The sequence below is a fragment of the Pseudophryne corroboree genome, chromosome 6 (genome assembly GCF_028390025.1).
Source record: "Pseudophryne corroboree isolate aPseCor3 chromosome 6, aPseCor3.hap2, whole genome shotgun sequence".
In the NCBI taxonomy this organism is placed as follows: domain Eukaryota; kingdom Metazoa; phylum Chordata; class Amphibia; order Anura; family Myobatrachidae; genus Pseudophryne; species Pseudophryne corroboree.
Genome location: NC_086449.1, coordinates 270,307,228 through 270,329,681, shown reverse-complemented (window position 1 = coordinate 270,329,681; position 22,454 = coordinate 270,307,228). Strand labels below are relative to the sequence as shown.

Here is a 22,454-nt window from a genome sequence, read left to right as displayed (position 1 = left end):
CCATTTACAATGCTCTAAGCTTAGCAAGACCTCTGCTTCAAGGTCAGCCGGGTTGATCCAGTCGGACAACATCACGGCAGTCACCCACGTAAACAGACAGGGTGGCACAAGAAGCAGTCAATGGCAGAAGCTGCAAGGATTCTTCGCTGGGCGGAAAATCATGTGATAGCACTGTCAGCAGTATTCATTCCGGGAGTGGACAACTGGGAAGCAGACTTCCTCAGCAGACACAACCTCCACCCGGGAGAATGGGGACTTCACCCAGAAGTCTTCCACATGATTATAAACCGTTGGGAAAAACCAAAGGTGGACATGATGGCGTCCCGCCTCAACAAAAAACTCGACAGGTATTGCGCCAGGTCAAGGGACCCTCAGGCAATAGCTGTAGACGCTCTGGTAACACCGTGGGTGTACCAGTCAGTGTATGTGTTCCCTCCTCTGCCTCTCATACCCAAGGTACTGAGAATTATAAGATGGAGAGGAGTGAGCACTATATTCGTGGCTCCGGATTGGCCAAGAAGGACTTGGTACCCGGAACTTCAAGAGAGGCTCACGGAGGATCCGTGGCCTCTACCTCTAAGAAGGGACCTGCTCCAGCAAGGACCCTGTCTGTTCCAAGACTTACCGCGGCTGCGTTTGACGGCATGGCGGTTGAACGCCGGATCCTGAAGGAAAAAGGCATTACGGATGAAGTCATCCCTATCCTGATCAAAGCCAGGAAGGATGTAACCGCAAAACATTATCACCGCATTTGGCGAAAATATGTTGCGTGGTGCGAGGCCAGTAAGGCCCGACGGAGGAATTTCAACTGGGTCGATTCCTACATTTCCTGCAAACAGGAGTGTCTATGGGCCTGAAATTGGGGTCCATTAAGGTTCAAATTTCGGCCCTGTCAATTTTCTTCCAGAAAGAACTAGCTTCAGTCCCTGAAGTGCAGACGTTTGTAAAAGGGGTACTGCATATACAGCCTCCTTTTGTGCCTCCAGTGGCACCTTGGGATCTCAATGTAGTTTTTGGGTTCCAAAAGTCACATTGGTTTGAACCACTTAAAGATGTTGGCCCTGGCCTGGGCCAGGCGCGTGTCAGAATTGGCGGCTTTATTCTGTAAAAGCCCTTATCTGATTTTCCATACGGACAGGGCGGAATTGAGGACTCGTCCTCGGTTTCTCCCTAAGGTGGTTTCAGCGTTTCACCTGAACCAACCTATTGTGGTGCCTGCGGCTACTAGGGACTTGGAGGACTCCAAGTTGCTAGACGTTGTCAGGGCCCTGAAAATATATGTTTCCAGGACGGCTGGAGTCAGAAAATCTGACTCGCTGTTTATCCTGTATGCACCCAACAAGCTGGGTGCTCCTGCTTCTAAGCAGACTATTGCTCGTTGGATTTGTAGTACAATTCAGCTTGCACATTCTGTGGCAGGCCTGCCACAGCCAAAATCTGTAAAAGCCCATTCCACACGGAAAGTGGGCTCATCTTGGGCGGCTGCCCGAGGGGTCTCGGCTTTACAACTTTGCCGAGCAGCTACTTGGTCAGGGGCAAACACGTTTGCTAAATTCTACAAATTTGATACCCTGGCTGAGGAGGACCTGGAGTTCTCTCATTCGGTGCTGCAAAGTCATCCGCACTCTCCCGCCCGTTTAGGAGCTTTGGTATAATCCCCATGGTCCTTACGGAGTTCCCAGCATCCACTAGGACGTCAGAGAAAATAAGAATTTACTTACCGATAATTCTATTTCTCGTAGTCCGTAGTGGATGCTGGGCGCCCATCCCAAGTGCGGATTGTCTGCAATACTTGTACATAGTTATTGTTAACTAAATCGGGTTATTGTTGTAGTGAGCCATCTTTTCTAGAGGCTCCTCTGTTATCATACTGTTAACTGGGTTCAGATCACAAGTTATACGGTGTGATTGGTGTGGCTGGTATGAGTCTTACCCGGGATTCAAAATCCTTCCTTATTGTGTACGCTCGTCCGGGCACAGTATCCTAACTGAGGCTTGGAGGAGGGTCATAGGGGGAGGAGCCAGTGCACACCAGGTAGTCCTAAAGCTTTACTTTTGTGCCCAGTCTCCTGCGGAGCCGCTATTCCCCATGGTCCTTACGGAGTTCCCAGCATCCACTACGGACTACGAGAAATAGAATTATCAGTAAGTAAATTCTTATTTTTAGCACTGGTGTACCTCCAGAATGTGCAGGGATGCTTTTTGACTAGTTTGGGGTGACTTGGAGCAAGTTTGTGTCAGACATGCGGTCGACATGTGGTGTCGTTTGTTTGCCAAACAGGTTTTTTCCCTCCTATTTTAGCACTGGTGTACCTCCAGAATGTGCAGAGATGCTTTTTAACTAGTTTGGGGTGACTTGGAGCAAGTTTGTGTCAGACATGCGGTCGACATGTGGTGTCGTTTGTTTGCCAAACAGGTTTTTCCCTCCTATTTTAGCACTGGTGTACCTCCAGAATGTGCAGGGATGCTTTTTGGCTAGTTTGGGGTGATTTTAGAGTGTGTCGACTTTATCACATCTGCATTAAAAATGCGGATTATTATAAATATGCCTCATAATATCTTCCATACTCTGAACCAGTCTTCAGGTGCTTATGTTTTTTTTAATATATGAAATTATTTCAATGATTTCTTCATGTCTCTGGAACTAATTCTAAGAATTAAGGACATATTTAGCATGCCCTGCATTTTTGCTCCAATAATTATAATTACATCTCATGGCATATAGCAGCAATAAGCAATTATTTATTGTGGCAAAGTATCAATATCTTTTTGCAGGGACATAGGATTTGATAAGAGCCATTTCTGTGAAAAGAGAAAAGTGACAGCTAGAACTAGTATCACCTTATTTACGGGTTCAGACTGGGCTTGCTGAATACGCAGTCAATGGAATACCCATGTTCAAGGATTAGTCACTGGAGAGGGATCTGTGCGGAAAGTTGCATTAGTGTTGCCTAATTGCTACAATTGCTATTGCCATATAAAATGTGTTTCCTACCACCTGTGCCATCTTTCTGTATATAGCATATGAATTATGGTGCCATTGTTGGAATATATTTGGGATAGGAGGGGTGGCACCAGCTGTGCTGCACACAGTGGGGTCTACTCTATGGGGGTCATTCAGCACGGATTGTTATTTTGGTGAAATCGCAAACGAACGATTTTCTCAAAGCTGTTCGGCCGCAGCGCATGCGCTAGCAATCACAGTGTGATCACACCTTAAGTGACAGCAGCAGGTATTGTGGGGGCGGCAATTCGGCATTGCAGGGGAGTGGTCCGGCCAACACAGACGTGGCTGAACCGTTTTCAGGGTGGATGTGTGATGTCACACGCAGACGCTCCGATGGGAAAAATAGTGGCGAACCGCCTGCATACGCAGCTTAGCTGTGGCTGCAGGGCGTCGTATAGAAAATAAGAATTTACTTACCGATAATTCTATTTCTCGTAGTCCGTAGTGGATGCTGGGGACTCCGTAAGGACCATGGGGATTAGCGGCTCCGCAGGAGACTGGGCACAAAAGTAAAGCTTTAGAACTACCTGGTGTGCACTGGCTCCTCCCCCTATGACCCTCCTCCAAGCCTCAGTAAGGATACTGTGCCCGGACGAGCGTACACAATAAGGAAGGATTTTGAATCCCGGGTAAGACTCATACCAGCCACACCAATCACACCGTACAACTCGTGATCTAAACCCAGTTAACAGCATGATAACAGAGGAGCCTCTAGAAAAGATGGCTCACTACAGCAATAACCCGATTTTTTGGTAACAATAACTATGTACCAGTATTGCAGACAATCCGCACTTGGGATGGGCGCCCAGCATCCACTACGGACTACGAGAAATAGAATTATCGGTAAGTAAATTCTTATTTTCTCTAACGTCCTAAGTGGATGCTGGGGATGACTCTGCAGCACCAATGAGAGAACTCCAGGTCCTCCTCAGTCAGGGTATCAATTTTGTAGAATTTTACAAACGTATTTGCTCCTGACCAAGTAGCTGCTCGGCAAAGTTGTAAAGCCGAGACCCCTCGGGCAACCGCCCAAGATGAGCCCATCTTCCTTGTGGAGTGGGCATTTATAGATTTTTGGCTGTGGCAGGCCTGCCACAGAATGTGCAAGCTGAATTGTACTACAAATCCAACGAGCAATAGTCTGCTTAGAAGCAGGAGCACCCAGCTTGTTGGGTGCATACAGGATAAACAGCGAGTCAGATTTTCTGACTCCAGCCGTCCTGGAAATATATATTTTCAGGGCCCTGACAACGTCTAGCAACTTGGAGTCCTCCAAGTCCCTAGTAGCCGCAGGCACCACAATAGGTTGGTTCAGGTGAAACGCTGAAACCACCTTAGGGAGAAACTGAGGACGAGTCCTCAATTCCGCCCTGTCCGAATGGAAAATCAGATAAGGGCTTTTACAGGATAAAGCCGCCAATTCTGACACGCGCCTGGCCCAGGCCAGGGCCAACAGCATGACCACTTTCCATGTGAGATATTTTAACTCCACAGATTTAAGTGGTTCAAACCAATGTGACTTTTGGAACCCAAAAACTACATTGAGATCCCAAGGTGCCACTGGAGGCACAAAAGGAGGCTGTATATGCAGTACCCCTTTTACAACGTCTGAACTTCAGGGACTGAAGCTAGTTCTTTCTGGAAGAAAATTGACAGGGCCGAAATTTGAACCTTAATGGACCCCAATTTCAGGCCCATAGACACTCCTGTTTGCAGGAAATGTAGGAATCGACCCAGTTGAATTTCCTCTGTCGGGCCTTACTGGCCTCGCACCACGCAACATATTTTCGCCAAATGCGGTGATAATGTTTTGCGGTTACATCCTTCCTGGCTTTGATCAGGATAGGGATGACTTCATCCGGAATGCCTTTTTTCCTTCAGGATCCGGCGTTCAACCGCCATGCCGTCAAACGCAGCCGCGGTAAGTCTTGGAACAGACAGGGTACTTGCTGGAGCAGGTCCCTTCTTAGAGGTAGAGGCCAAGGATCCTCCGTGAGCATCTCTTGAAGTTCCGGTTACCAAGTCCTTCTTGGCCAATCCGGAGCCACGAATATAGTGCTTACTCCTCTCCATCTTATCAATCTCAGTACCTTGGGTATGAGAGGCAGATGAGGGAACACATACACTGACTGGTACACCCACGGTGTTACCAGAGCGTCTACAGCTATTGCCTGAGGGTCCCTTGACCTGGCGCAATACCTGTCGAGTTTTTCCCAACGGTTCATAATCATGTTGAAGACTTCTGGGTGAAGTCCCCACTCTCCCGGGTGGAGGTCGTGTCTGCTGAGCAAGTCTGCTTCCCAGTTGTCCACTCCCGGAATTGCTGACAGTGCTATCACATGATTTTCCGCCCAGCGAAGAATCCTTGCAGCTTCTGCCATTGCCCTCCTGCTTCTAGTGCCACCCTGTCTGTTTACGTGGGTGACTGCCGTGATGTTGTCCGACTGGATCAACACCGGCTGACCTTGAAGCAGAGGTCTTGCTAAGCTTAGAGCATTGTAAATGGCCCTTAGCTTCAGGATATTTATGTGAAGTGATGTCTCCAGGCTTGACCATAAGCCCTGGAAATTCCTTCCCTGTGTGACTGCTCCCCAGCCTCGCAGGCTGGCATCCGTGGTCACCAGGACCCAGTCCTGAATGCCGAATCTGCGGCCCTCTAGAAGATGAGCACTCTGCAACCAACACAGGAGGGACACCCTTGTTCTTGGTGACAGGGTTATCCGCTGATGCATCTGAAGATGCGACTCGGACCATTTGTCCAGCAGGTCCCACTGGAAAGTTCTTGCATGGAATCTGCCGAATGGGATTGCTTCATAGGAAGCCACTATTTTACCCAGAACCCTTGTGCATTGATGCACTGAGACTTGGCTCGGTTTTAGGAGGTTCCTGACTAGCTCGGATAACTCCCTGGCTTTTATCCTCCGGGAGAAACACCTTTTTCTGGACTGTGTCCAGGATCATCCCTAGGAACAGAAGACGAGTCGTCGGAACCAGCTGCGATTTTGGAATATTGAGAATCCAATCGTGCTTCCGCAACACTACCTGAGATAGTGCTACACCGACCTCCAACTGTTCCCTGGATCTTACCCTTATCAGGGAATCGTCCAAGTAAGGGATAACTAAAATTCCCTTCCTTCGAAGGAATATCATCATTTCGGCCATTACCTTGGTAAAGACCCGGGGTGCCGTGGACCATCCATACGGCAGCGTCTGAACTGATAGTGACAGTTCTGTACCATAAACCTGAGGTACCCTTGGTGAGAAGGGTAAATTTGGACATGAAGGTAAGCATCCTTGATGTCCCGAGACATCATGTAGTCCCTTTCTTCCAGGTTCGCAATCACTGCTCTGAGTGACTCAATCTTGAATTTGAACCTCTGTATGTAAGTGTTCAAAGATTTTAGATTTAGAATCGGTCTCACCGAGCCGTCCGGCTTCGGTACCACAACAGTGTGGAATAATACCCCGTTCCCTGTTGCAGGAGGGGTACCTTGATTATCACCTGCTGGGAATACAGCTTGTGAATGGCTTCCAAAACTGTCTCCCTGTCAGAAGGAGACATCGGTAAAGCCGACTTTAGGAAACGGCGAGGGGGAGACGTCTCGAATTCCAATTTGTACCCCTGAGATATCACCTGAAGGATCCAGGGGTCTACTTGCGAGTGAGCCCACTGCGCGCTGAAATTCATTGAGACGGGCCCCCCACCGTGCCTGATTCTGCTTGTAAAGCCCCAGCGTCATACTGAGGGCTTGGCAGAGGCGGGAGAGGGTTTCTGTTCCTGGGAACTGGCTGATTTCTGCAGCCTTTTTTCCTCTCCCTCTGTCACGGGCAGAAATGAGGAACCTTTTGCCCGCTTGTCCACGAAAAGACTGCGCCTGATAATACGGCGTCTTCTCATGTTGAGAGGCGACCTGGGGTACAAACGTGGATTTCCCAGCTGTTGCCGTGGCCACCAGGTCTGAAAGACCGACCCCAAATAACTCCTCCCCTTAATAAGGCAATACTTCCAAATGCCGTTTGAAATCCGCATCACCTGACCACTGTCGTGTCCATAACCCTCTACTGGTAGAAATGGACAACGCACTTAGACTTGATGCCAGTCGGCAAATATTCCGCTGTGTATCACCCATATATAGAAATGCATCTTTTAAATGCTCTATAGGCAAAAATATACTGTCCCTATCTAGGGTATCAATATTTTCAGTCAGGGAATCCGACCACGCCAACCCAGCACTGCACATCCAGGCTGAGGCGATTGCTGGTCGCAGTATAACACCAGTATGTGTGTAAATACATTTTAGGATACCCTCCTGCTTTCTATCAGCAGGATCCTTAAGGGCGGCCATCTCAGGAGAGGGTAGAGCCCTTACAAGCGTGTGAGCGCTTTATCCACCCTAGGGGGTGTTTCCCAACGCACCCTAACCTCTGGCGGGAAAGGATATAATGCCAATAACATTTTAGAAATTATCAGTTGTTATCGGGGGAAACCCACGCATCATCACACACCTCATTTAATTTCTCAGATTCAGGAAAACTACAGGTAGTTTTTCCTCACCGAACATAATACCCCTTTGTGGTGGTACTCGTATTATCAGAAATGTGTAAAACATTTTTCATTGCCTCCATCATGTAACGTGTGGCCCTACTGGAAGTCACATTTGTCTCTTCACCGTCGACACTGGAGTCAGTATCCGTGTCGGCGTCTATATCTGCCATCTGAGGTAACGGGCGCTTTAGAGCCCCTGACGGCCTATGAGACGTCTGGACAGGCACAAGCTGAGTAGCCGGCTGTCTCATGTCAACCACTGTCTTTTATACAGAGCTGACACTGTCACGTAATTCCTTCCAACAGTTCATCCACTCAGGTGTCGACCCCCTAGGGGGTGACATCACTATTACAGGCAATCTGCTCCATCTCCACATCATTTTTCTCCTCATACATGTCGACACAAACGTACCGACATACAGCACACACACAGGGAATGCTCTGATAGAGGACAGGACCCCACTAGCCCTTTGGGGAGACAGAGGGAGAGTTTGCCAGCACACACCAGAGCGCTATATATATACAGGGATAACCTTATATAAGTGTTTTTCCCCTTATAGCTGCTGTATCTTTTATACTGCGCGTAATTAGTGCCCCCCCTCTCTTTTTTAACCCTTTCTGTAGTGTAGTGACTGCAGGGGAGAGCCAGGGAGCTTCCCTCCAACGGAGCTGTGAGGGAAAATGGCGCCAGTGTGCTGAGGAGATAGGCTCCGCCCCCTTATCGGCGGCCTTATCTCCCGTTTTTCTAAGTATTCTGGCAGGGGTTAAATGCATCCATATAGCCCAGGAGCTATATGTGATGCATTTTTTGCCATCCAAGGTGTTTTTATTGCGTCTCAGGGCGCCCCCCCCAGCGCCCTGCACCCTCAGTGACCGGAGTGTGAAGTGTGCTGAGAGCAATGGCGCACAGCTGCAGTGCTGTGCGCTACCTTGTTGAAGACAGGACGTCTTCTGCCGCCGATTTTCCGGACCTCTTCTATCTTCTGGCTCTGTAAGGGGGCCGGCGGCGCGGCTCTGGGACCCATCCATGGCTGGGCCTGTGATCGTCCCTCTGGAGCTAATGTCCAGTAGCCTAAGAAGCCCAATCCACTCTGCACGCAGGTGAGTTCGCTTCTTCTCCCCTTAGTCCCTCGATGCAGTGAGCCTGTTGCCAGCAGGTCTCACTGAAAATAAAAAACCTAAAACTAAACTTTTCACTAAGCAGCTCAGGAGAGCCACCTAGTGTGCACCCTTCTCGTTCGGGCACAGAAATCTAACTGAGGCTTGGAGGAGGGTCATAGGGGGAGGAGCCAGTGCACACCAGGTAGTTCTAAAGCTTTACTTTTGTGCCCAGTCTCCTGCGGAGCCGCTAATCCCCATGGTCCTTACGGAGTCCCCAGCATCCACTTAGGACGTTAGAGAAATGCTGCTACCGCAATCCGACTGTGATGGTATCGCAATCAGATTGCAACTGCGGGGCGGAAGTTAGCATGCGATGGGCGGCCCCCAGCATGCTATAGAACGGCTTGCAGATTCTGCTTTTTACCAGAATCTGCAATCCGTACTGAATAGCATCCAATGTGCAACTGACCCATGGGCCAAATTGCACAAAACACCCCACACCTATACACCACTTGGAGTTAGTTACCGAGGGGTAGCTAAGCTTAGTAAATTTTCCAGTTACCATAGAAACCTTTGGGACTACAGTGTACCCTATTAACACATTCAGGAAAAACTTAGGGGCTGATTCTGATTCAGAAAGATCTCTTTGCACACATGCAATTCTGATTCAGAAAGATCTCTTTGTACACATGAAAGTTGCACACGTGCAAATGACATGTTTTAGCATACAGCGCATCCACAGATGAGAATTTAAATATTTATTGTATCTCAGTCCTATTCTGAGTATTTGCCGGATCTATTCTTCTGTGAAATTAGTGTTTTGTGGTGGGAACGGAGCGTCAGCAATGTGATTGTTCAAACTTGTGGGAGTGTCATGGAAGTGCTGTGGAGGTGTAACTAAAGGTACGTGCAATTATGAGTTGCATGCAGGCGAGGGGAGGCCTGTTTCTTACATATCTCTTCCATGTAGCATGGGGCTGGTGCAAGTGCCTGTACTAATTATGGCGGTTGGCATAAGATCAGTGGGCAGCCTGGGTCCCTTTTTGCAGACACAAGGAACCGCGCATTATCTGTACAGAATCTCACCTTCGCATAAGGTAGTAAATCAAGCTTCTGAGGGTACCTGCAAACACAGGTACTTTGCAACCGACCCAGATTCAGCCTTCTAATGTGGAAATGCTCTGAAAACAGCAGTTTGCATAGGATTTAATAAACATGGCCATTACAATCTTTACCAGAGGTTCCCAAAAGCGGTCCTCAAGGCACCCCAACGGTCCACGTTTTAAATGTATCCATGCTTAGCCACAAGTGACTTAATTAGCACTTAAGTCAATTTGATTTAACCATCTGTGCTGAGCCATGGATATATCTAAATCCTGGACTGTTGGGGTGCCTTAAGGACTGCGTTTGGGAACCTCTGAGCTATACTAAAAAAAAGTGGGGGTACAGTACTATGTATACCTGTGTACCCTCAGAAGAAGAATCACTGATTCTACTTGTGGTACAGATGTACTGTAGCTACTCATGTTGGCCGAGATGCGTATGCATCTGTACATGTGGTGTTGTGTGCAGATGCACAGTGCTGGATACAGCCCAGCCCCATCACTATTTTTATATTGCTATTATATATCATTTCCACACAAGCACAAAAGTGATTACGTTGTTATTAGTAAATAATTTATACACTCTATGCTGAGGCACGTGCATTGAAGAGACTGGTCAGACCTACATTTATTATGTAGATGTGCACACTAGTAACACAGTGCTGTGATTTGCAGTAAAATACAAAAGACCAAGTTGTCTTTAATTATTGTTAAATATATTTTTGTTGCAAAAATCGTCAAAGAAAAATGCACACAACAAATTAAAATGGTTTTGCCGGCATAGCATTTTTCACAAGAACTAAATGTTCTAGTGCAGACTTCACACAGCAAATAACATTCATTGTTATCTTTATAGTAATTGAGGAAATAAGAAGGAACTGCCTTGTGCTACCACCCTGAATAAACCACGTGTGTTGTGTATAAATAAACACAAAAAGTCTTGCATAAAAATAATGTAGTAACTCACCAATTCTTTACCTAAGCTGGAAGCCTGTCTGGTGTGTTTACTGTTACCAATGGCAACAGATTCCTTCATCAGTGTCACAGTGAATGCTTCCCTCAGCAAATGGGGAAACAGAGACTTAGGCACTGTGTTCTGTGGAGATATTTGCTTACATTATATGTTATTTGCTTGCTGTATAAAACAAAGATTGTTTCATATGTCTGTGCACAATATTACAGTAGAGATACGATTATGTTTTCTTTCTTTGCAAGAAAATGATCATGCAGTTGAAATCTATAAATCTACAAGGGTTTTTTGCTCCCCGTCCTGACCCCCGGCTTAGCGGGCTAGGACAGGCTCATTTTGATTATGGCTTTAATGTATAGAAAACTGTTGAAAAACCCATATGATTGGCATATTTTTTTTTTACAGCCCCCGGATACTTCCCAAATTGCTATTTGGAGACAAATATATATATATATATATATATATATATATATATATATTTAAACAGCACACAGATACTGACCAATTGCTTATTGGACACACATTTTTCCCCACAGCTGATTGAATCGAGCAGCTCCGACAATCACTGTGTAGCTGCAGTGTAAACCATATAAATGGTACATTAACACATAGGTCCATATCATTGATGGCTCCTGTAGTGATTAATTTAGATGATAGCAATTGAGAGAGGCTACACTAATGGACATCCCTATTTTTCACGTGCCCTTCCGTTTTTTAGTGAGGGAACGGTATCACACATAAAGGGGTCTCTGAGTACCCAGAATCCCCCCACCCCCCCTCCTCCCCAATGGACCAAATGCGTTTTTTTTCCCACCTCTGCCGCAGTCCCGACTCTCACGGCCCATGATCAAAGCCCAGCTATGCAACAATTCATGGGTCTGTGGGGAGAGGGCTGAGCCAATATGATGCGATTCTCATAGAACAGTCATATTGGCTGCCCCCTGACCTGTGAATCTTGCCATCATGTCATGGGGGCGGGGCCTAATGATGAAAATATAGGATTTAAATTACCTACCGGTAAATCCTTTTCTTGTAGTCCGTAGAGGATGCTGGGGTCCATATTAGTACCATGGGGTATAGACGGGTCCACCAGGAGCCATGGGCACTTTAAGAGTTTAACAGTGTGGGCTGGCTCCTCCCTCTATGCCCCTCCTACCAGACTCAGTCTAGAAACTGTGCCGGAGGAGACGACATACTTCGAGAGAAGGAAATACACAGATAGTGGCGAGATTCATACCAGCTCACACAACAAGGCAAATCCGTCCAACATGCCGGAAAACTCAGCAACAGCTGAAACAGTGCTGAAACAGTAAAGAAAGTAGAACTTACTAGGAACCAGGCAGTACTGAACCAAACAACCACTGCAGGATAAAGAAGCACTGGGCGTGCGCCCAGCATCCTCTATGGACTACGAGAAAAAGATTTACCGGTAGGTAATTAAAATTCTATTTTCTCTTACGTCCTAGAGGATGCTGGGGTTCATATTAGTACCATGGGGATGTACCAAAGCTCCCAGAACGGGAGGGAGTACGCGCAGGCTCCTGCAGAACTGCTTGACCAAACTTGAGGTCATCAGAGGCCAAAGTATTGAACTTGTAAAACTTATCAAACGTGTTCGATCCAGACCAAGTAGCTGCTCTGCAAAGCTGTACAGCTGAGACACCCCGGGCAGCCGCCCAGGAAGAACCCACCTTACGAGTAGAGTGGGTCTTAACAGATTTTGGACACGGCAATCCTGCCATAGAATATGCATGCTGGATGGTGAACCTGATCCAGCGGGAAATCGACTGCTTAGAAGCAGGACACCCAATTTTCTTGGGATCATATAGGACAAAGAGAGTCAGATTTTCAGTGACATGCCGTCCTCTTCACGTAAATCTTCAAAGCCCTCACAACATCCAAGGCCTTTGAAGCAATTGAGGAGTCAGTACCCACTGGCACCACAATAGGTTGGTTGATATGAAAACCCAAAACAACCTTAGGAAGGAAATGTTGACGAGTCTGAGTTCCGCCCTATCTTCATGGAAGACCAGATAGGGACTTTTACAGGACAAAGCCCCAATTCCGACACACGTCGAGCCGAAGCCAAGGCCAACAAAGTTACCGCCTTCCACGTAAGAAACTTGATTTCAGCCTCCTGTAGAGGCTCAAACCAATCCGATTGCAGGAACTGTAACACCCCATCACGATCCCAGGGTGCGTTGGCGCCACAAAGAGAGGCTGGATGTGCAGAACGCCTTTCAAAAAGGTCTGAACCTCAGGGAGGACAGACAATTGTTTCTGGAAGAAAATGGACAAAGCTGAGATCTGGACCTTGATGGAGCACAATCTCGGGCCCATATCCACACCTACTTGCAGGAAAAGGAGAAAATGTCCAAGTTGAGACTCCACCGCAGGAAATTTCTTGGATTCCCACCAAGACACATATTTTTTCCAAATTCGACGGTAATGTTTAGACGTTACCCCCTTCCAAGCCTGTATCAGGGTAGGAATAACCTCGCTCGGAATAACCTTCCAAGCTAAAATCTGGCGCTCAACCGCCATGCCGTCAAACGTAGCCGCGGTAAGTCTTGATAAGCGAACGGCCCCTGCAGTAGAAGATCCTCTCGAAGAGGTAGGGGCCTTGGATCTTCCAGCAGTAGATCCAGCAGATCCGCGTACCAAGCCCTCCTTGGCCAGTCTGGAGCAATGAGGATTGCCAGAACTTTTGTTCTTTATACAAGTTGTAGAACTCTTGGAATTAGAGGTAGTGGAGGGAATACATACACTGACGTGAACACCCACAGCGTTACTAGTGCATCCACCACCACTGCCTGTGGGTCCCTCGACCTGGAACAGTACCTCCGCAGCTTCTTGTTGAGGCGGGAGGCCATCATGTGAGGAACCCCCACCAACCGGTTACCTCCTCTAACACCTCCAGGTGGAGGCCCCACTCTCCTGGATGGAGATCGTGTCTGCTGAGGAAGTCCGCTTCCCAGTTGTCTACTCTCGGAATGAAGACTGCTGACATCGCTACAGCGTGCCTTTCTGCCCAGAGGAGGATTTTTGTCACCTCCGACATTGCAGCCTTGTTCTTCGTTCCGCCTTGTCGGTTTATGTAGGCCACTGTTGTCACGTTGTCCGACTGCACCTGAACAGCCCGATCCTGTAGAAGGTGTGCTGCTTGAAGAAGGCCGTTGTATACGGCTCTTAGCTCCAGGATGTTTATCGGAAGAAGGGACTCCTGACTCGACCACCTTCCTTGGAAGGTTTCCCCTTAAGTGACTGCTCCCCAAACTCTTAGACTTGCATCCGTGATTAGAAGAATCTAGTCCTGAACACCGAACCTTCGGCCCTTCAGAAGGTGTGGTTGTTGTAGCCACCAGAGGAGTGAAATCCTTGCTTTTGGAGACAGACGTATCCTCTTGTGCATGTGTAGGTGAGATCCCGACCACTGTTCCAAGAGAACCAGTTGAAAGGAGCGAGAATGAAACCTTCCGTACTGCAGAGCCTCGTAGGAGGCAACCATCTTCCCCAGAAGGCACTGATGAACCAACACCCTGGCAGGCTTCAAGACATCCCGAGCCATGGTTTGAATCACCAACGCTTTCTCCACCGGTAAAAACACCCTCTGCACCTCCGTGTCGAGGATCATCCCCAGGAAAGACAGCCACCTTGTCGGCTCCAGATGAGACTTTGGAAGGTTCAGAATCCAACCGTGCTCCTTGAGCAGATGCGTCGTGAGAGCAATGGATCTTAACAATTTCTCCTTGGACGATGCCTTGATCAGCGAATTGTCCAGATACGGAATTATGTTCACCCCCTGCTTGCGGAGGAGAACCATCATCTCTACCATCACCTTGGTGAAGACCCTCGGTGCCGTGGAGAGACCGAACGGCAGTGCCTGAAACTGATAGTGATCGTCTAACAGTGCAAACCTGAGATAAGCCTGATGCGGCGACCAAATGGGAATGTGGAGGTACGCATCCTTGATGTCCAGGGACACCAGGAACTCCCCCTCCGTCAGTCCTGAGATAACTGCCCTCAGAGACTCCATCTTGAATTTGAAGTCCCTGAGATAATGGTTAAAAGATTTCAAGTTCAGAATTGGCCTTACTGAACCATCCGGCTTCGGAACCACAAAAAGGTTTGAATGGTAACCGTTGCTCAACTGATGTAGTGGAACTGGAACAATAACCTCGGACACTATAAATTTTCGGATAGCGTCTAGTAGAATAGCTCTGTCTGCCGGCAAAGCCGGCAAGCCTGATTTGAAGAATCTGTAAGGTGGGAGAGTTTGAAACTCCAGCCTGTACCCCCGGGCACAATATCCTGTATCCAGGGGTCCAGGCCAGACGACACCCAGACGTGGCTGAAATGCCGGAGTCTTGCTCCCACCTGAACTTCCTCCGGGCTTTGCGGTCCACCGTCATGCTGAGGACTTTGAGGTACCAGAAGCAGGCTTCTGGTCCTGAGAACCTGCGCGAGCAGGCTTTTTGGATTTGGCACGACTACCTCTAAAGAAGGTGTGAGAGGGCTTGTTCTTTCTAGGCCTAGTGGGCCGAAAGGACTGTGACATGTTGGGAGTAAAAGGCTTCTTCTTAGCCGGTGTAGCTGAGGGGAGAAAAGGAGACTTACCTGCTGTAGCCATGGCAATCCACGCATCCAGCGCCTCCTCAAACAGAGCCTGACCTGTATAGGGTAGGCTCTCCACACTTTTCCTGGATTCCGCGTCCGTAAACCATTGGCGCAGCCAGAGACCCCTGCGAGCCGAGACGGACATGGGGGAGATCCCCGCAGCCATGGAACCCAGATCCTTCATGGATTCTACCAGTAACCCTGCAGAATCCTGTATGTTACGTACAAATAAATCAAACTCACCTTTATCCATCATAATCAAATCCTCCTGCAGAGTGATTGACCACTTTGCTATAGCTTTTGAAATCCATGCACAGGCAATAGTAGGCCTCAGTATAGCCCCTGAAGCCGTGTATATGGATTTGAGTGTAGCATCCACTTTGCGATCTGCAGGGTCTTTCAACGCGGTAGATCCCGGGACTGGTAAGACCACCTGTTTTGACAGCCTAGAGACAGAGGTGTCAACTTTAGGCGGAGACTCCCATTTTTTTCTATCATCTTCCGGGAAGGGAAAAGCAACCAGAACCCTTTTAGGGATCTGGAATTTTTTTTCCAGGTTTTCCCAGGCTTTTTCAAATATACAGTAGCATTTAATTTCTTAGATGCCGGGTGTCACGATCCGGGTATCTGGACGCCATTACTTTCCCTTCAGATGCCTCCTAAGGCTGGCTCAGCGTTCCAGGACCGGATCCCGCTGTTCCTGAGTTTCCACATGCAGAATGTCAGAGTGGTGATTTCATCAGCCGCGGCCTCCGCTGTGCCCGCGTGGTTAAATGTGCGCTTGTCAGTCTGGCGTCTCCTGTCTCCTGTGGCCGGCGTCGCCATTACTGTTTCAATTCTCACATGGATTACAAACCAAACTTCCCTCCAAGTGTCTGCATGGGCGCAGCCATCTTGGATTTTGTCATCTGAGCATTTCCACCAATCTGCTGTCTGTATTGTTGATTTGCATAATTGCCTAGCCAACCCCTTCCTTGCTGCAGGTATAAGTAAGCTGTGCCTGAGCAAGGAAGGCGTCAGTGCTTTGGTTGTCTAACCTAGTTCCAGTTTGTCTCTCTCCTGTGGTCTTCCAGGTTCCAGCTCCTGTCTCCAGACTTCTGCTATAGAGACCCGCACCAGCATTCCATCTGCGGTGTAGCCTGACTCTCCGATCCATTCTGGACTCACCTGTTTCCAGCTACAACAATCACCTGCTTCCAGCCCAGCTTCCAGCAGTGTACAGCTTCTCTTAAAGGGCCGGTGTCCTTTCTGCAGTTTACCACTCTCCACCGGTATTATTATTTCACCGCTCTCAAACAATCACCTGCTTCCAGCCCAGCTTCCAGCAGTGTATAGCTTCTCTTAAAGGGCCGGTGTCCTTTTCTGCAGTTTACCACTCTCCACCGGTATTATTATTTCGCCGCTCTCAAACAATCACCTGCTTCCAGCCCAGCTTCCAGCAGTGTATAGCTTCTCTTAAAGGGCCGGTGTCCTTTTCTGCAGTTTACCACTCTCCACCGGTATTATTATTTCACCGCTCTCAAACTCCAAACTTCATTATTATTTCATCGCTCTCAAGTTCGTTTATTATTTAACTGGTTCCAGCCAGTATCCACTCCGTACCAACAACAGTCTGGTTCCAGCCAGTATCCACAGCAGCCGTTTTACCTTCAGCAGCCCAGCCTTTCCTGGAACATCAGCTGGTACGATCCTGGGTTCTCTCCATTGCTACAGTCAGGCCTGGTAAGGACTTTCCAACTAGAAGATTATAAGAACTGTCTCACACTACCAGTGCCTGTGGCCCTTGCCACCCTGTAGTACCCAGGAATTGTATTTATCCTCTGTTGACTTTTATGTTTCCTTTTACTGCTGCTGTGTTACGGAGTTTGTCATAATAAACATCATTGACTTTTATCCTGGTTGTCGTGGTCACGCCTTCGGGCAGTTATTCTACATGTTACTTACATGTCTAGGGGTCTGATACAACCTCCCAGGTTCCGTTACATCTCAGCCCCTACAACTGAGGCTGCCTCCCGTCAGCTCAGGCCCTCAGTTGTGACAGTAAGCACTGACCTAATGAATCCAGCCGGAGACCAGGATCAAGCGGCCAGGCCGATGCAAGAACTGGCAGCCCGACTTGAACATCAGGAGGCTGCACAGGGCCACATCATCCGCTGTCTCCAGGATCTCTCTACACGGCTGGATGGGATTCAAACGACCCTCCGTGGACCTGGCACGTCCGGTGCGTCCACTACAGTGACACCAGCTGTAACCCCACCCACCTTACCCATTTCCAGTCCACATCTTCATCTTCCAACGCCAGCAAAATTTGATGGATCTCCAAGGTTCTGCAGGGGATTTCTCAATCAATGTGAAATCCACTTTGAGCTTCTACCTGGCAATTTCTTCAGTGACCGTACCAAAATTGCCTATATCATCTCCCTTCTCAGTGGCTCAGCCCTTGACTGGGCATCACCTTTATGGGAGAAGTCTGATCCCCTGCTATCCTCCTATACTGACTTTGTAGCTACATTCAGGCGCATCTTCGACGAGCCAGGCCGGATAACATCTGCTTCATCTGAGATTCTCCGTTTACGCCAGGGAACACGTACTGTGGGACAGTATCTTATACAGTTTAAAATCCTGGCATCCGAACTGGCATGGAACGACGAGGCCCTGTATGCTGCATTCTGGCATGGCTTATCAGAACGCATCAAGGATGAGTTAGCTACCAGAGACTTGCCCTCTAAGTTGGATGAGCTAATTTCTCTTTGCACGAAGGTTGATCTACGTTTCAGAGAGAGAGCAACCGAGCGAGGAAGATCATCTACTCCTAAATCTTCTGCTCCTCCTCCTCGTCAACCATCTCCATCCAAGGATGAGCCTATGCAAATTAGTCGTTCCCGTCTATCTCCCGCTGAGCGCCGAAGACGTCTCTCTGAGTCTCTCTGTCTCTACTGTGCAGCTCCGTCGCACACTATCAATGCCTGTCCCAAACGTCCGGGAAACTCCAGATCCTAGCTCGCCAAGGAGAGGGCCGGCTAGGAGTAATGATCTCCTCTCCATCTCCTCATGACTGTAACCTCCCAGTGTCGCTCCAAATTGCTCAACGTTACAGGAACGTCATTGCCCTCCTTGATTCCGGAGCAGCTGGGAATTTCATAACCGAAGCTTATGTTAAACGGTGGTCCCTACCCACCGAGAGACTGTCCTCGTCCATCTCTTTGACTGCCGTGGATGGCAGCAAGATTTTTGACGCAGTCATTTCCTTAAGGACTCTTCCAGTTCGTCTGAGAGTGGGAGTTCTTCATTCTGAGTATATTTCTTTTTTAGTGATTCCAAGAGCCACACATCCAGTGGTTTTAGGCCTTCCATGGCTCCGTCTCCACAACCCATCAATTGACTGGACGACTACGCAAATACTGGCATGGGGTCCCTCCTGTGCTGAGACTTGTTTAGCCAAAGTTCTTCCTGTTTGTTCTTCCTTCCCCAGGTCATCTGATGTTCCGCCTCCTCCATATCAAGACTTCACGGACGTGTTCAGTAAAGCCTCTGCTGATATCCTTCCTCTTCATAGAGAATGGGACTGCCCAATCGACCTCATTCCAGGGAAGGTTCCACCGCGAGGCCGAACTTATCCGTTGTCTCTGCCTGAGACACACTCCATGGAAGAGTACATCAAAGAGAACCTGGCGAAGGGTTTCATCCGACCATCTTCTTCTCCAGCCGGCGCAGGCTTCTTCTTCGTTAAGAAGAAAGACGGTGGTCTGCGTCCGTGCATCGACTACAGAGGTCTGAACGACATTACCGTCAAGAACCGATACCCTTTACCCCTGATTACCGAGCTCTTTGATAGAGTTAGTGGTGCAACTATTTTCACAAAGCTGGACTTGAGGGGTGCCTACAATCTCATCCGAATCCGTGAGGGTGACGAGTGGAAGACCGCCTTTAACACCCGTGACGGACATTATGAGTACCTCGTCATGCCCTTCGGATTGAGCAACGCTCCAGCAGTCTTCCAGCACTTCGTGAATGAGATTTTCAGGGACATCTTGTACCGCCATGTCGTGGTTTATCTAGACGACATCCTCATCTTTGCTAATAATCTCGAAGATCATCGTTTCTGGGTAAAAGAGGTTCTTTCCCGTCTCCGAGTCAATCACCTCTATTGTAAATTGGAGAAGTGTGTGTTTGAAGTTAAAACCATTCCGTTTCTAGGTTACATTGTGTCCGGTTCCGGACTAGAGATGGATCCTGAGAAACTCCAAGCAATCCAGAATTGGCCTATACCCTTAAGCCTCAAAGGGGTCCAGAGGTTCTTAGGGTTCGCCAATTATTATAGAAAATTTATACGAGACTTTTCCACCATTGTGGCGCCTATCACTGCATTAACCAAGAAAGGTGCTAATCCATCCAAGTGGTCCGAGGAAGCTACACAGGCCTTTCACCTTCTGAAGCAACGGTTCATCTCAGCACCAGTTCTGAAACAGCCCGACACCGACTCTCCTTTTATCTTAGAGGTAGATGCCTCCTCCGTTGGAGTAGGAGCAGTGTTATCCCAGAGGGCCAAAGATGGACATCTACATCCTTGCAGTTTCTTCTCCCGGAAGTTCTCCCCAGCTGAGCGCAACTATGCCATTGGCGATCAGGAGTTGCTAGCCATCAAGCTCGCTCTGGAGGAGTGGAGATACCTGTTGGAGGGAGCTTCCCACTCAATCACCATACTTACCGACCACAAAAATCTTTTATATCTCAAAGGCGCACAATGTCTGAATCCTCGTCAGGCCAGATGGGCACTTTTCTTCTCTAGGTTTGACTTTAAACTCCAGTTCTGTCCGGGTTCTCAGAATCGTAAGGCCGATGCCCTTTCCCGCTCATGGGAGCAAGAAAATGAGTCCGAGTCTGCAGACAAGCATCCTATTATTAATCCGTTGGCATTCTCCACGGTAGGGATGGACTCTACGCCTCCACCAGGGAAAAGTTTTGTTAAGCCAGTTCTAAGGAAGAAGCTCATGCATTGGGCCCATGCTTCCCGTTTTGCTGGACATACAGGCATTCAGAAAACCCTTGAATTTATTTCTAGGTCCTACTGGTGGCCAACTCTGAAGAAGGACGTTATGGAATTTATTGCCTCCTGCCCAAAGTGTGCCCAACACAAAGTCTCCCGCCAGTCGCCTGCGGGGCAACTGGTTCCATTATCTGTTCCCCGTCGACCTTGGACCCATTTGTCGATGGACTTTGTTTCCGATCTACCTATCTGCAACAAGTTTAATACCATCTGGGTGGTAGTTGACCGGTTCACCAAGATGGCACATTTCATCCCTCTCACCGGTCTTCCGTCAGCTTCCAAGTTGGCTCAAGTGTTTATACAAGAGATCTTCCGACTTCACGGTCTTCCTGAAGAGATCATCTCGGATCGTGGAGTACAATTTGTAGCCAAATTTTGGCGAAGTTTGTGTCAAGCCCTCCAAGTCAAGTTAAAGTTTTCCACGGCTTACCATCCTCAGACCAATGGTCAAACCGAGAGGGTGAATCAGGACTTGGAGGCCTTCCTCCGTATATATGTGTCTTCCTCTCAAGATGACTGGGTTCAACTCCTTCCTTGGGCCGAGTTCAGCCACAACAATCAATACCATTCCTCATCTTCTTCTACACCATTCTTCATTAATTATGGATTCCACCCTAAAGTCCCAGAATTCCAACCGCTTCCCGCAACTTCTGTTCCAGCAGTGGATGTCACCTTGCGTCAGTTTTCAAATAACTGGAGGAACGTCCGCGCAGCCCTGCTTAAAGCCTCATTCAGGTATAAGAAGTTTGCCGATAGGAAGCGTAGAGCGGTTCCTGCTCTCAAGGTGGGTGATCGTGTGTGGCTGTCCACGAAGAATTTGAGGTTGAGAGTTCCCAGCATGAAATTTGCACCTCGCTACATCGGACCCTTCAAGATTGAACAAGTCATCAATCCTGTTGCCTACAGGTTACAGTTACCATCCTTCTTGAAAATACCCAGGACATTTCATGTTTCTTTGTTGAAACCGCTGATCCTGAATCGGTTTCATTCCGCACTTCCTCCAGCTCCCAAAGTTCAGACTCAACGGGGAGTCGAGTACGAGGTGGCCAAGATTTTGGACTCACGTTTCCGTTACGGTCAGTTACAATACCTCATTGACTGGAAGGGCTATGGTCCTGAAGAACGCTCTTGGACCAATGCCTCAGACGTCCATGCTCCTGCCTTGGTCCGAAATTTCCACGCAAAGTTTCCTTTAAAGCCTAAGAAGTGTCCTGGGGCCACTCCTAAAGGGGGGGGGGCTGTCACGATCCGGGTATCTGGACGCCATTACTTTCCCTTCAGATGCCTCCTAAGGCTGGCTCAGCGTTCCAGGACCGGATCCCGCTGTTCCTGAGTTTCCACATGCAGAATGTCAGAGTGGTGATTTCATCAGCCGCGGCCTCCGCTGTGCCCGCGTGGTTAAATGTGCGCTTGTCAGTCTGGCGTCTCCTGTGGCCGGCGTCGCCATTACTGTTTCAATTCTCACATGGATTACAAACCAAACTTCCCTCCAAGTGTCTGCATGGGCGCAGCCATCTTGGATTTTGTCATCTGAGCATTTCCACCAATCTGCTGTCTGTATTGTTGATTTGCATAATTGCCTAGCCAACCCCTTTCTTGCTGCAGGTATAAGTAAGCTGTGCCTGAGCAAGGAAGGCGTCAGTGCTTTGGTTGTCTAACCTAGTTCCAGTTTGTCTCTCTCCTGTGGTTGTCTTCCAGGTTCCAGCTCCTGTCTCCAGACTTCTGCTATAGAGACCCGCACCAGCATTCCATCTGCGGTGTAGCCTGACTCTCCGATCCATTCTGGACTCACCTGTTTCCAGCTACAACAATCACCTGCTTCCAGCCCAGCTTCCAGCAGTGTACAGCTTCTCTTAAAGGGCCGGTGTCCTTTCTGCAGTTTACCACTCTCCACCGGTATTATTATTTCACCGCTCTCAAACAATCACCTGCTTCCAGCCCAGCTTCCAGCAGTGTATAGCTTCTCTTAAAGGGCCGGTGTCCTTTTCTGCAGTTTACCACTCTCCACCGGTATTATTATTTCACCGCTCTCAAACAATCACCTGCTTCCAGCCCAGCTTCCA

General features: G+C 48.5%; 1 protein-coding gene across 8 annotated transcripts in view; it reads right to left on the bottom strand.

Moving 5' to 3' along the window:
• Positions 1-22,454, bottom strand: part of FAM227B (family with sequence similarity 227 member B) — a 1,159,103-nt gene that overhangs the window by 1,114,232 nt on the left and 22,417 nt on the right. For 6 of the 8 annotated variants that reach the window (XM_063926021.1, XM_063926018.1, XM_063926017.1 and 3 more), the window contains exon 2: positions 10,725-10,853. In XM_063926021.1, the coding sequence (XP_063782091.1) occupies positions 10,725-10,853 (129 nt within the window). Of the gene's footprint in view, positions 1-10,724; positions 10,854-22,454 lie in introns of those variants that run through there. The other 2 variants (XM_063926025.1, XM_063926023.1) reach the window with 1 other exon arrangement.